The sequence below is a fragment of the Vespa mandarinia genome, chromosome 20 (assembly GCF_050613455.1).
Source record: "Vespa mandarinia isolate Hongniang chromosome 20, ASM5061345v1, whole genome shotgun sequence".
Classification (NCBI taxonomy): Eukaryota; Metazoa; Arthropoda; class Insecta; order Hymenoptera; family Vespidae; genus Vespa; species Vespa mandarinia.
In genome coordinates, this window is record NC_140829.1 from 614,689 (window position 1) to 632,002 (window position 17,314).

General features: G+C 35.4%; 6 protein-coding genes across 6 annotated transcripts; all 6 read left to right on the top strand.

Moving 5' to 3' along the window:
- The first annotated feature begins 98 nt into the window (after nt 1-98).
- Nucleotides 99-10,665, top strand: LOC118448245 (uncharacterized). The gene is made up of 10 exons (XM_085663198.1): nt 99-1,268; nt 1,425-1,524; nt 1,689-1,799; nt 2,015-2,194; nt 3,068-3,168; nt 9,546-9,821; nt 9,978-10,077; nt 10,146-10,256; nt 10,376-10,531; nt 10,615-10,665. The coding sequence occupies exons 1-10, from the start codon at nt 469-471 to the stop codon at nt 10,663-10,665; spliced, it is 1,986 nt and encodes a 661-aa protein (XP_085519324.1). The 5' UTR covers nt 99-468.
- Nucleotides 3,968-5,884, top strand: LOC118448318 (odorant receptor 10-like). Its single transcript, XM_035881429.2, has 5 exons — nt 3,968-4,956; nt 5,113-5,212; nt 5,281-5,391; nt 5,511-5,666; nt 5,750-5,884. The coding sequence occupies exons 1-5, from the start codon at nt 4,127-4,129 to the stop codon at nt 5,798-5,800; spliced, it is 1,248 nt and encodes a 415-aa protein (XP_035737322.2). The 5' UTR covers nt 3,968-4,126; the 3' UTR covers nt 5,801-5,884.
- LOC118448319 (odorant receptor 13a-like) lies at nt 6,098-8,100 on the top strand. The gene is made up of 5 exons (XM_035881430.2): nt 6,098-7,334; nt 7,415-7,514; nt 7,577-7,687; nt 7,766-7,921; nt 7,987-8,100. Exons 1-5 carry the CDS (start codon nt 6,508-6,510, stop codon nt 8,035-8,037), a joined length of 1,245 nt encoding a protein of 414 aa, XP_035737323.1. The 5' UTR covers nt 6,098-6,507; the 3' UTR covers nt 8,038-8,100.
- A 648-nt stretch (nt 10,666-11,313) lies between the features above and the next one.
- LOC118448248 (odorant receptor 13a-like) lies at nt 11,314-13,423 on the top strand. The gene is made up of 5 exons (XM_085663182.1): nt 11,314-12,201; nt 12,282-12,381; nt 12,444-12,554; nt 12,633-12,788; nt 12,855-13,423. The coding sequence occupies exons 1-5, from the start codon at nt 11,375-11,377 to the stop codon at nt 12,903-12,905; spliced, it is 1,245 nt and encodes a 414-aa protein (XP_085519308.1). The 5' UTR covers nt 11,314-11,374; the 3' UTR covers nt 12,906-13,423.
- Nucleotides 13,424-14,154: 731 nt separating this feature from the next.
- On the top strand, nt 14,155-15,175 carry LOC146872333 (uncharacterized). Its single transcript, XM_085663193.1, has 2 exons — nt 14,155-14,654; nt 14,811-15,175. Exons 1-2 carry the CDS (start codon nt 14,281-14,283, stop codon nt 14,902-14,904), a joined length of 468 nt encoding a protein of 155 aa, XP_085519319.1. The 5' UTR covers nt 14,155-14,280; the 3' UTR covers nt 14,905-15,175.
- Nucleotides 15,176-15,237: 62 nt separating this feature from the next.
- On the top strand, nt 15,238-17,212 carry LOC146872334 (odorant receptor 13a-like). Its single transcript, XM_085663186.1, has 5 exons — nt 15,238-16,510; nt 16,591-16,690; nt 16,753-16,863; nt 16,942-17,097; nt 17,162-17,212. Exons 1-5 carry the CDS (start codon nt 15,684-15,686, stop codon nt 17,210-17,212), a joined length of 1,245 nt encoding a protein of 414 aa, XP_085519312.1. The 5' UTR covers nt 15,238-15,683.
- The last annotated feature ends 102 nt before the right edge of the window (nt 17,213-17,314 follow it).

Genomic DNA, 17,314 nt, shown 5'->3' on the forward strand with positions numbered 1-17,314 from the left:
ATATATATATATATATATATATAGGAGAAAAAAGTACAAAGAACATTGAAGCAATCTAGAACAGGATGAATATATTTCATAAAATCTATCGTAAGTAATTCGTATTGGCGTTGTTCGTATAGCTTTGTGCACACTGGCCTCGCATATAAGTATACATTCTTATCAGTTTCGCCAAAAATAAAACGCAGCACGCTTGCGATGAATTTTATAATTTTCGTGAAAATCACATAGAACGTTGTCGAAGTTTTTTAAGGAGCACCGATAAAACACACACAGTCAATACTATCTCACAGTAGAATAGATCGAGAGTATGAACTAATATGGCCTATGACAGAAAGAATAGGCGGGACGAAATTAGCGCAAGCGCAAAACTGATTCGTTCGAGGGTGCATTTCTAATTGTGTCTTAAAGTTTCAGTAACGTTTTAGCATTGAGACTAGACAAACGGCTCTGTCTTGTCGGTACTACATGGAAAATTTCACGATTGACAATTTCGAAAAGGACGTTGATCTAAGTGTCTCTCTAAATCGTTGGGTATCTAAACCGATTGGTACTTGGCCTTTTTCATCAGATGTCTCTAAAAACGATCGATTTGAGATTTTTCTAAAAAAGATTACAATCGTGATTTGCTATATGCTATTAGGTTTCATCTTGATATTTGGCGGAATGTATTTAGTTCTTGAGTTAGAAGACTTTTACAGTCACTTGAAACTTGGCAGCGCGCTCAGCTTTTTCTTGATGGCTGCTATAAAATATTTCGTTCTGATAGTCCGCGAGAACGATATACGGAGATGTATAGGTTGCATAGAGATGGATTGGAGGAACGTAAAATATCTCGAAGATAAAAAGATTATGATCGAGAATGCAAAATTTGGACGTAAACTCTTAATTATTTGTGGTGTCTTTATGTATGGTGGCGTTCTTTTTTATTACGTAGCCTTACCAATGACACGTCAAAAAGTTTTTGACGAAGAGAAAAACATTACATATAGATCTCTCGTATATCCTGTACCGAAGATCGTCGCGGACACTCGTCTAAGCCCAATCAATGAGATTTTCTACGTTCTTCAACTCTTTTCCGGTCTGGTCGCACACAACATAACCGTAGCTACCTGCGGTCTCGCCGCACTTCTCGCGATGCATGCTTGCGGTCAACTTGAAATACTTATGTCCTGGCTTGAATATCTCGTCGACGGTCGAGAAGATGTTTCGGACACGCTCGACAACAGATTGGCTAATATCGTCGAACAGCATATGCGTGCTTTCAGGTAAACCTACTTTAATGTTCTGTCATGCTCGCTTTCCTTCGACGGTATCAAATATAGTTGTATACCCTTGGACACTTAATTTCCAGTTCGCCTATACTCGATATCTTCTATCGATAATAGTTACGTCTACATCAATATGGAATTTTTACATTTTAGTTTCATTAAACGCACAGAAGAGATAATACGAGAAATATCCCTCGTTGAGTTAATGGGATGCACTTTGAACATGTGTTGCCTCGGATATTATTGTATGGTGGTACGCATATGATCTAGTAAATAAATCATTCTTGCACGTTGAACGATTTTTTTTTCATCCCTTTCTTTTTCATTTTCTCCTCGCTCCCTTTTTTTGTTTCTATTAATTCTACGCACAAATTTCCATTATATAGATTATTTACTTCTCTTATCTATAAATTGCAGGAATGGGATATTAGACGACCACTCGATAGCTTTACTTATTTAATATTACTTACATCGGTCACATTCAACATCTTCATATTTTGTTACATAGGCGAAGTTCTTGCCGAACAGGTATTTTCCTTAATCATCTTTGGCAGAATTTTTTAATATGATTATAATATCATATGATAGAAAAGCCTACATATGTAGAACGTTTATACGCAATACGTGATAAACGCGAATAGGAATACGAAATACATAAGAATTCGAAAAACATAAAAAATTCAGAAGACCCAGAACATTTGCGCGAAATATTTTCTATACTAATTGCAAAGATGTTGTAACAGACTGTGAAAGTTGGTGAAAGATCTTACATGATAGATTGGTACCGGATACCGGAAAGAAAAAGTCTTGCCCTTGTGTTGATAATTATGATGTCTAATTCGTCCACCAGATTGACCGCTGGCAATTTTATTGAATTATCTATAAGTAGTTTTTGTGACGTAAGTATTCAATCGGACAAATATAAATGATAGGATCCTAAAATTTTAAATTATCACTTGGTAGGATCCTAAAGATTGAAATTATTACTTGAATAACTTTTCTCTAAATATTTTTACTTTTAAATCCAGGTAATTAAGTCAGCTGGTGCCTACTTGAACATGCTTCGTACGTTTACAATCTAGAATATATTACTGGTAGAAACATGATTTAGTATTTATTAGACTGTTCACTTCTAAAAGAAAGTAACGAAAAAAAGGGAATAATATTATTTGACTTTTAATTTATATCCGAAACCATATTTTCAATGTCCACTTCATCTTCCAATAATCAGAATCATTAATTCTAAACATTGGCTGAAGCGGCATGAAAATACCATACTTGATAGTTTGCTACGGAAGGAATATCGGTGGTCGATAGATAAATCGTGCGTGCGTGCGTGACTTAGAACATTGTTTCTACGTATTTTCATAGAATCTAAAGACTGAATAAATAGAAGATATGCGTAAAACGTGATCGTAATAGGGAAATAATATCCTGTGTAACGTATCGCATAGAAGGGTCGATCCCTTTTGCGCAAATCGGACAATCGTTTAATAGCGTTCTCATATATTATTTCTAAGTTAAAAAGTCATAATTATGTATATCCCATATTAAGGGAGAGAGACAATGAGAAAATACTCGATAATTTTATGCATATAAGTTGATTACATTAGTAATAGCTAGGGGATAGTGAGAAAATATCACGTTAACCATCATTAATAAATACAATAATTATACTTACGTGAACGACAAAGACTACAAAAAGTACGTATATCACACAATAAAATCCTCGATTCTTTACTTTTCGATGATATTCTTTCGTCTTTGTATTTTACATTCTTTATGTGATCTTGAAGATTGGGAACATCTATGACAAGCTGCACATACTGATGAATTGGTTGGAAAGCTTGCTAGATGCTCGGGAAGCTAGATGTGCCCTAACGTGGCCGAAGGAATAGTAACTATCATTCGATATGATGCTCAAATCTTCAAGTAAATTTCTTATCATTGATCGTACATTGATCTTGAAGAATAGCCATATTGCTTATCTGAAAGAAATTTTGCTTATTAGCTTTATAACATTCAATGAGAAATAATTACATGAGGTTTCTCAGATCGTCTAGGATGTATGTAATTGAAATAAATATTTAGTTGGGTATTACTGCATTATGATGATTATACGTTTTGTATAACAAAATGAACGACGAATAAACAATAAAATGTTTTGTTACAGGAATGAAATATTACCCGAAGTTTAAGTTGTCTAACGTATGGCATAATTTTTACATCTATTACAGTAGAATTGAATCACCAAGAAAAGAATTATATTTCAGGTTTATTTCTTTTTTCTTTCAAATTGTTCTTTTCCGTACAAATTCTTTTGGCCAGAAACTAGACTATGACGACGAGTGCAAGTCTCGAGAAAAACTGTATATAAAGTTATAGCGATTTCGTAAGAATGGCAGAAGAACAAATCGTGCGATACCAAAGTTAAAAAAATATCACGTATCTACACTCGTAGATCAATAAAATTAAAAATGTATTATAGTACAATTATCGCGATGTCTATTGTCATATTAAGATACTTTGTTCTTTCTGAACGAATGACGTGACGAAAGTAAAGAAATAAAGGAAAAAGGAAAAAGCATCGATAAATCATTGTTCCAACCAATGAAAATTACAATTTAAAACTTATAATAATTTTTAAATGTATGTACATACTTAGGTAGAACACACTCCGGCAGGTAGAAGATAACGTAAGCCGTTGTATTCGCAGTGCACTTTATAACTGAAATAAGCTCTCTCTCTGTAATGGGCTTTTGCACGCAAGCGTAAAGCCCATTGCCCCATCTACATTCTATACGCTGCTCACTCAGTGAAGCTAGAGATCCTGATAAGGACGTTCCAATCGTGATATGATCGTACCTGAAATGAAACACTTAGAGGAGAAAAAATCCCGCGTTATCGCATATCCTAATAAAATCGAATTCGCTCTAAATTATTCCATACAAATAGGACGTTGTATTTTGAAAGTGATCGGGGCATGGCCGCTCTACAACGAAAGCTCAAACATCGAAAAGTTCTATAGCTATTTTGCAAAGGGTTTTTGTTACTTTCTCTTTATCTTTATACTCGTACCAGGACTGCTTCGGATTTTCTTAATAGAACAGAATACACGCATAAGGCTTAAGATCTTCGGTCCTCTTTGTACGTGTTCGATAAATGCTACGAAATATAGTATATTAATAACGCGCGGGAAAAAGATTGAAGAGTGCATGAAACATATAAGGGAGGATTGGAAAAAGGTAGTGTTGGAAAAGGATTACGAATCAATGATTTCGCATGCCAAGGTCGGAAGGACTTTGGCGGTGATGTCAGCCTCTTTTATATATGGCGCTGGAATGTCCTACCGTACTATTTTACCTCTCTCAAAAGGCAAACAAATCATCGGTAACCTCACTATAAGACCCATTGCATGTCCAAGTTACTTCGTAATATTCGATGAGCAAAAATCGCCAGCTTACGAGCTCGTCTTTTTTGGACAATTTCTTGCTGGCTTCGCCGTCTACTCGGTAGCTTGTGGCGTTTGTGGTTTAGCGACCTTTCTGATCATGCACGCGTGTGGCCAACTCGAAATTCTTATGAGAATGATGAGAGACATTGTCGACGGGAAAGATGACGTCGATGATACTGATCCAGATACTCGTATCGCCGAGGTAATTAGACATCAAATCCGATCCAAGAAGTAAGTATTACCTTTTAACGTTTTACATCATTTTCACATGACCTTGCATTTCTTCTTTATATACTTTTAAAAGGTTGCGTGACTCAAAGTCCGCATCCATGATGATCATCTATAAAATTATACCAGATCTATATCTTAGCAATATTTTATTTTCAGTTTTGTAAAGGAAGTAGAAGAGATTCTGCAGTACATGTGCATGGTAGAGATCGTGGGTTGTACTAGTCTCGTTTGTCTTGTTTTGTATCACGTTATCATGGTACGCTTTTCAGATTTGTACATTTGAATAATATCGTCAAACTAATAAAAGAATCATCAAATTCGTAGGAGTGGGAAAATAGTGATACGACCGGATTAATTACATATTTCATTTTTCTCCTATCTTTCGCTTTTAACATGTTTATTTTTTGTTACATCGGCGAGCTTCTTTCGGAACAGGTGCGAAACGTTTTTCTTATTTTCGATCTTCCTATCGATCTTATACTTTTTATTATTTATTTATTTTTTTTTTTATACTTTTTCATAGAGAAATATAACACTTGTATTATTTTTTCAAGGGTGCGAAAGTCGGAATAACTTCTTGTACTCTTGAATGGAATCGTCTTCCGACGAAAAGTGCTCAAAGCCTAATATTGATAATATTAGCGTCGAATGATCCGATAAAAATCGTAGCCGGTAAATTGATGCACATGTCACTCAGTAATTTTAATGGCGTAAGTACATTCATAAACGCAACATGCTTTTCGATATTTTCGTAATGATTCCAAATCATTAGCGTACGATCTTATTTTTTTAGATCATTAAAACTTCGGTTGGATATTTCAACATCCTTCGAAATAGTACCTAAAATCAATGAGCAGAATCGCAGTTTTTCTAGTCAAGAATTGATGGATTTGAGTTGTAGTAGAATTATTATAATGAAAGTTGAAACAAATTTCTTTGAATTACATCTTACAATAAGAATAAGTAATTATAAAAATAGAAAATCTGTAATATATAAAATTTGTCAAAGTAAATAATTCTCTTCGTGGCACACTTTGAAAAAGTATTAAAAAAAAAAATTCCTGCGATATTGTATCCCGTCCGAATGACCTATCAATATGCACAATTACAGTTGTACTGTAATTGTCCTACGATCGTTCATGTAATAAGTTAGAGTAAAAGTTCACTCCTTATCACCCCAAGAAAATCTCTGCTACTTCATTCCAAAAAGTTATTTACTTACTATCACACGAATCGAAGTTGCGCATGGACCGTGTTTATTAATTACGTTTGAACAACCGTCTTGAAATAGATTGAGATGTCGTGTATGAATATTCTGTGTAACTTATCGCATAAAAGGGTCGACCCCCTTTAGCGGAAATCATACGATCGTTTAATAGCGTTCCCATATACTATTTCTAAGTTAAAGAGTAGCATTTACGTATCTTCGATCTTAAGAGGGGAATGAGTAATGCTTGGGTCAACGCAGGCGCACAATAACTCCACAAATATATAAAATGATGCTAGTATTATCAGTAATAGTTCAGAGGTAGTGAAGATATCACGTTAAATATGATTACCAAAAACGATAACTATACTTCCGCGAACAATGAGTGCGACGACTACATGAAGTACGTAAATCTTACAACTGAACCGAATCGCTGGATTTTGGAGCCATTGGGTATTTGGCCATTGAAAAGAGATTGCGTCGAGGTGTCTTGGAAGGACAATTTTCTCCGTAGAGGAAAAAACGTGATCTTTTATTTTCTAATGATTTTTGTCTTTGTATCTTGCGTTCCTTACGTGATTTTTGAGGTTGAAAGTCTCTACGATAAGTTGAAGCTTACCGGTCCATTGAGTTTCTGTGCGATGGCCATTCTCAAGTATATCTTTTTGACTATTCGAGAGGAGGAGATTCGATGTTGTGTGAAGTCTATCGAGATGGATTGGAAGAGGATAACGCATTTCGAGGATGAACAAATAATGATCAATAAAGTTTACTTTGGACGTCGTCTTGTGACTGTTTGCATCATTTTCACATACAGTGCTGCTAGTTTTTATTACATTGTCTTACCTTTGATGAGCGGAAAGGTTTTTGCATCTGCTATAAACGTAACATACAGGCCAGCTCCTTTTCCGGTAGCTAGCTTCTTCATGGATATTCGTTACAGTCCGGCAAACGAAATTATTATCTTTATTCAATGTCTTTACGGATTTGCGGCTCATTCGATCGCAGCTGGTACTTGCAGTTTGGCAGCCGTTTTCACGATGCACGCTTGCGGGCAGCTGCAGGTCTTGATGAATTGGCTGGAACACTTGTTGGATGGTCGGGAAGGCATGTGCTCCAACGTGGACGAAAGAATGGCGAGTATCATTCAACAACATGTCCGAATTTTGAAGTAAGCTGTCTTTCATTAAACTTTTTCCTTGAGGAAGACTAGCCGTATTGTTTTGCCTGAAAAAGATTTTGTTTTTATAGTTTCATATCGCTCACTGAAAATTTATTAAATGAGGTCTCTCTAATCGAGGTCGTCGGATGTACTTTAAATATGTGCTTACTTGGATATTATTGCATTATGGTGGGTATGAGTTTAATATAACCAAATGAACGACGAATGAACAACAAAATATTTTGTTACAGGAAAGTAACATGTCCGAAAGAATAGGTTGCATAACGTATGGCATAATTCTTACATCCGTGACTTTCAATATTTTCATATTTTGTTACATAGGAGAGCTACTTATGGAACAGGTTCGTTAAATTATTTATAATTCATTGAATGGAATCAGTATGATGAGATAAATTCATACAAAATATTTTTTCTATTAGTGTCAAATATTAGGAGAGCGAACGTACGCAATCGATTGGTATCGTTTAACAGGAAAGAAAAGTCAACCTCTTATTCTCCTAATCGCCATGTCGAGAGCAACAACGAAATTAACTGCCGGAAATTTCATGGAGCTTTCTTTGAGTAGTTTCAGCGACGTAAGTATGAACTAAAAGTGTGAATTAGAAAAAATGTATTACCTTTATTCGTTCATTCATGACAGATCATTAAATCGTCGGTCGCCTATTTAAATATGTTACGAACATTGACGTAATTAAGTTTATCGAGTTCTGAAAATGTAAAGGAACATAACTTTTGACGATTATTTGATTAAACCACAATATTATTTTTTTGATTTAACAAATATTTAACTTTTTATCCTGTCCAGAAAAATATATTTTTTTCCCCTTTACATACCTTAAAACTTAAGATCCGTAACACTCGTAATAAGTCGTAAAAAATCACATAGATCACATTATTTACACTAAATTATTGTTACGTCTCTACGGCAAATCCTGCTGAAGGAAATCGAATGAAGAGCATTCGCGCCTATTTGCATTTGCATTTGCTTTACTAGGTTCGGTCAGACGAGCTTTGTTACGTTTATTGACGTAAATAGTTAATTACTACCGAGTGATTGTTCACACGTCGATCATGGCTGATGATGCATTCATGACAAATTCTTAGGGCTCGTTCGAGATTTGAACACTGACGACGAGTGCAAGTCTCGAGAAAAACTGTATATAAAGTTATAGCGATTTCGTAAGAATGGCAGAAGAACAAATCGTGCAATACCAAAATTAAAAAAATATCACGTATCTACACTCGTAGATCAATAAAATGAAAAATGTATTATACGTACAATTATCGCGATGTCTATTGTCATATTAAGATACTTTGTTCTTTCTGAACGAATGACGTGACGAAAATAAAGAAATAAAGGAAAAGGGAAAAAGCATCAATAAACCATTGGTCCGGTCAATGAAAATTACAATTTAAAACTTACAATTTAAAACATAAATGTATGTACATACGTAGGTAGAACACACTCCGGTAGATAGAAGATAACGTAAGCCGTTGTATTCGCAGTGCACTTCATAACTGAAATAAGCTCTCCCTCTGTAATAGGCTTTTGCACGCAAGCGTAAAGCCCATTGCCCCATCTACATTCCATACGCTGCTCGCTCAGTGGAGCTAGAGATCTTGATAAGAACATTCCAATCGTGATATGATCGTACCTGTAATGAAACAATTAGAGGAGAAAAAATCCCGCGTTATCGCATACCCTAATAGAATCGAATTCGCTCTAAATTATTCCATACAAATAGGACGTTGTATTTTGAAAGTGATCGGGGCATGGCCGCTCTACAACGAAAGCTCAAACATCGAAAAGTTCTATAGCTATTTTGCAAAGGGCTTTTGTTACTTTCTCTTTATCTTTATACTCGTACCAGGGCTGCTTCGAATTTTCTTCATAGAACAAAATATACGCATACGGCTGAAGATCTTTGGTCCTCTCTGCTCGTGTTCGATAAACGCTATGAAATATAGTATATTAATAACGCGGGGGAAAAAGATTCAAGAATGTATGAAGCATGTTAGGGAGGATTGGAAAAAAATAGTGTTGAAAAAGGATTATGAATCAATGATGTCGCATGCCAAGATTGGAAGGACTTTGGCGGTGATGTCAGCCTGTTTTATATATGGCGCTGGAATGTCCTACCGTACTATTTTACCTCTCTCAAAAGGCAAACAAATCATCGGTAACCTCACATTATGACCCCTTGCTTGTCCGAGTTACTTCGTATTATTTGACGAGCAAGAAACTCCAGCTTACGAGCTCGTCTTTTTTGGACAATTTCTTGCTGGCTTCGCCGTCTACTCGGTAGCTTGTGGCGTTTGTGGTCTAGCGACCTTTCTGATCATGCACGCGTGTGGCCAACTCGAAATTCTTATGAGAATGATGAGAGACATTGTCGACGGGAAAGACGACGTCGATGATAACGATCCAGATACACGTATCGCTGAGGTAATTAGACATCAAATCCGATCCAAGAAGTAAGTATTACCTTTTAACGTTTTACATCATTTTCACACGAGCTTGCATTTCTTCTTTATATACTTTTAAAAGATTGTGTGACTTGAGCCCCGCATACTCGATGATCCTCTTTAAAATTATACCAGATCTATATCTTAGCAATATTTTATTTTCAGTTTTGTAAAGGAAGTAGAAGAGATTCTGCAGTACATGTGCATGGTAGAGATCTTGGGTTGTACTAGTCTCGTTTGTCTTATTTTGTATTACGTTATCATGGTATGCTTTTCAGATTTGTACATTTGAATAATATCGTCAAACTAATAAAAGAATCATCAAATTCGTAGGATTGGGAAAATAGTGATACGACCGGATTTATTACACAATTCATTTTTCTCCTATCTTTCGCTTTCAACATGTTTATTTTTTGTTATATCGGCGAGATTCTTTCGGAACAGGTGCGAAACGTTTTTCTTATTTTCTATTTTCCTATCGATCTTATACTTTTTATTATTTATTTATTTTTTTTTTTATACTTTTTCATAGAGAAATATAACACTTGTATTATTTTTTCAAGGGTGCGAAAGTCGGAATAACTTCTTGTACTCTTGAATGGAATCGTCTTCCGACGAAAAGTGCTCAAAGCCTAATATTGATAATATTAGCGTCGAATGATCCGATAAAAATCGTAGCCGGTAAATTGATGCACATGTCACTCAGTAGTTTTAATGGCGTAAGTACATTCATAAACGCAACATGCTTTTCGATATTTTCGTAATGATTCCAAATCATTAGCGTACGATCTTATTTTTTTAGATCATTAAAACTTCGGTTGGATATTTCAACATCCTTCGAAATAGTACCTAAAATCAATGAGCAGAATCGCAGTTTTTCTAGTCAAGAATTGATGGATTTGAGTTGTAGTAGAATTATTATAATGAAAGTTGAAACAAATTTCTTTGAATTATATCTTACAATAAGAATAAGTAATTATAAAAATAGAAAATCTGTACTATATAAAATTTGTCAAAGTAAATAATTCTCTTCGTGGCGCACTTTGAAATAGTATTAAAAAAAATTTCCTGCGATATTGTATCCCGTCCGAATGACCTATCAATATGCACAATTACAGTTGTACTGTAATTGTTTTTCGATCGTTCATAACGTGTAATAAGTCAGAGTAAAAGTACACTCTTTATCACCCCAAGAAAAACTCTGCTACCTCATTCCAAAGAGTTATTTACTTACTATCATACGAATCGAAGTTGCGCTTGGACCGTGTTTAGTTATTGCGTTTGAACCACCGTCTCGAAATAGATTGAGATGTCGTGTATGAATATTCTGTGTAACCTATCGCATAGAAGGGTCGATCCCTTTAGCGGAAATCATACGGTCTTTTAATCGCGTTTCCATATACTATTTCTAAGTTAAAGAGTAGCATTTACGTATCTTCGATCTTAAGAGGGGAATGAGTAATGCTTGGTTCAACGCAGGCGCACAATAACTCCACAAATATATAAAATGATGCTAGTATTATCAGTAATAGTTCAGAGGTAGTGAAGATATCACGTTAAATATGATTACCAAAAACGATAACTATACTTCCGCGAACAATGAGTGCGACGACTACATGAAGTACGTAAATCTTACAACTGAACCGAATCGCTGGATTTTGGAGCCATTGGGTATTTGGCCATTGAAAAGAGATTGCGTCGAAGTGTCTTGGAAGGACAATTTTCTCCGTAGAGGAAAAAACGTGATCTTTTATTTTCTGATGATTTTTGTCTTTGTATCTTGCGTTCCTTACGTGATTTTTGAGGTCGAAAGTATCTACTATAAGTTGAAGCTTGCCGGTCCATTGAGTTTCTGTGTGATGGCCTTTCTCAAGTATACCTTTTTGACCATCCGAGAGAAGGACATTCGATGTTGCATCGAGTACATCGAGATGGATTGGAAGAAGATATCGCATTTCGAGGACGAACAAATAATGATCGATAAACTTCATACCGGACGTCGTCTCGTAACTCTTTGCATCATTTTGACTTTCGGTGCTGCTGGTTTTTATCACGTTGTCTTACCTTTGATGAGCGGAAAGGTTTTTGCACCTGCTATAAACGTAACATATAGGCCAGCTCCTTTTCCCGTAACCAGCTTGCTCATGGATATTCGTTACAGTCCGGCAAATGAAATTATTATCTTTATTCAATGTCTTTACGGATTTACGGCTCATTCGATCGCAGCTGGTACTTGCAGTTTGGCAGCCATTTTCACGATGCACGCTTGTGGACAGCTGCAGGTCTTGATGAATTGGCTGGAACACTTGTTGGATGGTCGGGAAGGCATGTGTTCCAACGTGGACGAAAGAATGGCGAGTATCATCCAAAAACATGTGCGAACATTGAAGTAAGCTCTCTTTTATTAAACTTTTTCCTCGAATAAGACTAGCCGTATTGTTTTATCTGAAAAAGATTTTGTTTTTATAGTTTCATATCGCTTACTGAAAATTTATTAAATGAGGTTTCTCTAATCGAGGTCGTCGGATGTACTTTAAATATGTGCTTACTTGGATATTATTGCATTATGGTGGGTATGAGTTTGATATAACCAAATGAACGACGAATGAACGACAAAATATTTTGTTACAGGAAAATAACATGTCCGAAAGAATAGGTTGCATAACGTATGCCATAGTTCTTACATCCGTGACTTTCAATATTTTCATATTTTGTTACATAGGGGAGCTACTTATAGAACAGGTTTATTATATTATTTATAATTCATCGAATGGAATCAGTATGATGAGATAAATTCATACAAAATATTTTTTCTATTAGTGTCAAATATTAGGGGAGCGAATGTACGCGATCGATTGGTATCGTTTAACAGGAAAGAAAAGTCAACCTCTTATTCTCCTAATCGCCATGTCGAGAGCAACAACGAAATTAACGGCCGGAAATTTCATGGAGCTTTCTTTGAGTAGTTTCAGCGACGTAAGTATGTACTAAAAATGTGAATTAGAAAAAGAAATGTTACCTTTATTCTTTCATTCATGACAGATTATCAAATCTTCGGTCGCCTACTTAAATATGTTACGAACATTGACGTAATCGGTTATCGAGTTCTGAAAATGTAAAGGAACATAATCCTCGACGATAATTTGATTAAAGCACAATATTATTTTTTTGATTTAACAGACATTTAAGTTTACATCTTGTCCAGAGTAATATTTTTTTTCGTATTTTTTCTTTTGGTTTTTTTTTACATACATTAAAACTTACGATTCGTAATAAGCGTAATAAGTCATAAGTTATTAGGTAGATCACATTATATACACTAAACTAATTTTACGTCCCTATGGCGAATCCTGCTGAAGGAAATCCAATAAAGAACACAGGTGCCCATTTGCATTTGCATTTGCTTTGCTAGGTTCGGTTAGGCGAGCTTTGTTACGTTTAAAGACGTAAAATGTTACTTACTACCGTGTGATTGTTCAAATGTCGATCATGGCTGATGATGCATTCATGATAAATTCTTAGGGCTCGTTCGGGATCTGAACACTGACGACGAGTGCAAGTCTCGAGAAAAATTGTATATAATGTTATAGCGATTTCGTAAGAATGGCAGAAAAATTAATCATGCAATACCAAAATTAATAAAATATCACGTATCTACACTCGTAGATCAATAAAATGAAAAATGTATTATACGTACAATTATCGCGATGTCTATTGTCATATTAAGATACTTTGTTCTTTCTGAACGAATAACGTGACGAAAGTAAAGAAAATTACAATTTAAAACTTATAATAATTTATAAATGTATGTACATACATAGGTATAACACACTCCGGTAGATAGAAGATAACGTAAGCCGTTGCATTCGCAGTGCACTTTATAACTGAAATTAGTTGTCCCTCTGTAATGGGTTTTTGCACGCGAGCGTAAAGCCCATTGCCCCATTTACACTCTATATGCTGGTCGCTCAGTAAAGCTAAAGATCCTTATAAGAACATTCCAATCGTGATATGATCGTACCTGAAATGAAAAAGTTAGAGAAGAAAAAATCCCGCGTTATCGTATATCCTAATAGAATCGAATTCGCTCAAAATTATTCTATACACATAGAACATTGTATTTTGAAAGTGTTTGGGAGCTGCCCACTCTACAAAGAAAGCTCAGACATCGAAAAGTTCTATAGTTATTTTGCAAAGGGCCTTTTGTTACTTTCTCTTTATCTTTCTACTCGTACCAGGGCTGTTTCGAATTTTCTTAATGAAACAGAATTCACGCATACGGCTGAAAATCTTAGGTCCTCTCTGCTCGTGTTCGATAAACGCTATGAAATATAGTATATTAATAACGCGGGGGAAAAAAATTCAAGAGAGCCTGAAACATATAAGGGAGAATTGGAAAAAGGTAGTATTGGAAAAGGATTACTAATCAATGATGTCGCATGCCAAGATCTGAGGGACTTTGGCGTTGATGCCAGTCTCTTTTATATATGGCGCTGGAATGTCCTACCGTACTATCTTACCTCTCTCAAAAGACAAACAAATCATCTGTAACCTCACTATAAGACCCATTGCATGTCCGAGTTACTTCGTATTATTCGATGAGCAAAAATCACCAGCTTACGAGCTCGTCTTTTTTGGACAATTTCTTGCTGGCTTCGCCGTCTATTCGATAGCTTGTGGCATTTGTGGTATAGCGATCTTCCTGATCATGCACGCGTGTGGCCAACTCGAAATTCTTATGAGAATGATGAGAGATATTGTCGACGGGAAAGACGACGTCGATGATACTGATCCAGATACTCGTATCGCCGAGGTAATTAGACATCAAATCCGATCCAAGAAGTAAGTATTACCTTTTAACGTTTTACATCATTTTCACACGACCTTGCATTTCTTCTTTATATACTTTTAAAAGGTTGCGTGACTCAAAGTCCGCATGCACGATCATCGTCTGTAAAATTATACCAGATATATATCTTAGCAATATTTTATTTTCAGTTTCGTAAAGGAAGTAGAAGAGATTCTGCATCGAAAAAGTGAAGTATTTCACAACAAGGTTTTTAATATTTTCGTAATGATTTCAAATCATTAGCGTACGATCTTATTTTTTTAGATCATTAAAACTTCGGTTGGATATTTCAACATCCTTCGAAATAGTACCTAAAATCATTGAGCAGAATCACAGTTTTTCTAGTAAAGAATTGAGGGATTTGAGTAGTAGTAGAATTATTATAATGAAAGTTGAAACAAATTTCTTTGAATTACATCTTACAATAAGAATAAGTAATTATAAAAATAGAAAATCTGTACTATATAAAATTTGTCAAAGTAAATAATTCTCTTCGTGGCACACTTTGAAAAAGTATTAAAAAAAAAAATTCCTGCGATATTGTATCCCGTCCGAATGACCTATCAATATGCACAATTACAGTTGTACTGTAATTGTCCTACGATCGTTCATGTAATAAGTTAGAGTAAAAGTTCACTCCTTATCACCCCAAGAAAATCTCTGCTACTTCATTCCAAAAAGTTATTTACTTACTATCACACGAATCGAAGTTGCGCATGGACCGTGTTTATTAATTACGTTTGAACAACCGTCTTGAAATAGATTGAGATGTCGTGTATGAATATTCTGTGTAACTTATCGCATAAAAGGGTCGACCCCCTTTAGCGGAAATCATACGATCGTTTAATAGCGTTCCCATATACTATTTCTAAGTTAAAGAGTAGCATTTACGTATCTTCGATCTTAAGAGGGGAATGAGTAATGCTTGGGTCAACGCAGGCGCACAATAACTCCACAAATATATAAAATGATGCTAGTATTATCAGTAATAGTTCAGAGGTAGTGAAGATATCACGTTAAATATGATTACCAAAAACGATAACTATACTTCCGCGAACAATGAGTGCGACGACTACATGAAGTACGCAAATCTTACAACCGAACCGAATCGCTGGATTTTGGAGCCACTGGGTGTTTGGCCATTGAAAAGAGCTAACATCGAGGTCTCTTGGAAAGACAATTTTCTCCGTAGAGGAAAAAACGTTTTCTATTATTTTCTGATGTTTTTTGTCTTTGTACCTTGCGTTCCTTATGCGATTTTTGAGATCGAAAGTGTCTACTATAAGTTGAAGCTTATCGGTCCAATGAGTTTCTGTGTAATGGGCTTTGTCAAGTATACCATTTTGAATATTCGAGAGAAGGACATTCGATGTTGCGTGGAATCTATCGAAATGGATTGGAAGAGAATAACGCATTTCGAGGACGAACGAATAATGATGGATAAAGTTTATACCGGACGTCGTCTCGTAACTCTTTGCCTCATTTTGACTTACGGTGCTGCTGGTTTTTTTCACATTGTTTCACCTTTGATGAGCGGAAAGGTTTTTGCATCTGCTATAAACGTAACATACATGCCAGCTCCTTTTCCCGTAACTAGCTTGCTCATGGATATTCGTTACAGTCCGGCAAACGAAATTTTTATCTTTATTCAATGTCTTTACGGATTTATGGCTCATTCGATCGAGGCTGGTACTTGCAGTTTGACAGCCGTTTTCACGATGCACGCTTGCGGACAGCTGCAGGTTTTGATTAATTGGCTGGAACACTTGTTGGATGGTCGGGAAGGCATGTGTTCCAACGTGGACGAAAGAATGGCGAGTATCATTCAACAACATGTTCGAACTTTGAAGTAAGCTCTCTTTCATTAAACTTTTTCCTTGAGGAAGACTAGCCGTATTGTTTTATCTGAAAAAGATTTTGTTTTTATAGTTTCATATCGCGCACTGAAAGTTTATTAAATGAGGTTTCTCTAATCGAGGTCTTGGGATGTACTTTAAATATATGCTTTCTTGGATATTATTGCCTTATCGTGGGTATGAGTTTGGTATAACCAAATGAATGACGAATGAACGACAAAATATTTTGTTTCAGGAAGGTAACATGTCCGAAAGAATAGGTTGCATAACGTATGGCATAATTCTTTCATCCATGACTTTTAATATTTTCATTCTTTGTTACATAGGGGAGCTACTTATAGAACAGGTTTGTTAAATTATTTATAATTCATTGAATGGAATCAGTATGATAAGATAAATTCATAAAAAATATTTTTTCTATTAGTGTAAAATATTAGGAGAGCGAACGTATGCGATCGATTGGTATCGTTTAGCAGGAAAGAAAAGTCAACCTCTTATTCTCCTAATCGCCATGACGAGAACAACAACGAAATTAACTGCTGGACATTTCATGGAGCTTTCTTTGAGTAGTTTCAGCGACGTAAGTATGTACTAAAAATATGAATTAGAAAAAAAATGTTACCTTTATTCGTTCATCAATGCAGATTATTAAAACGTCGGTCGCCTATTTGAATATGTTACGAACATTGACGTAATTAAGATTATAAAGTTCTGAAAATGTAAAGGAACATAATTTTTGACGATAATCTGATTAAACCACAATATTGTGTTTTTGATTTAACAAATATTTAACTTGT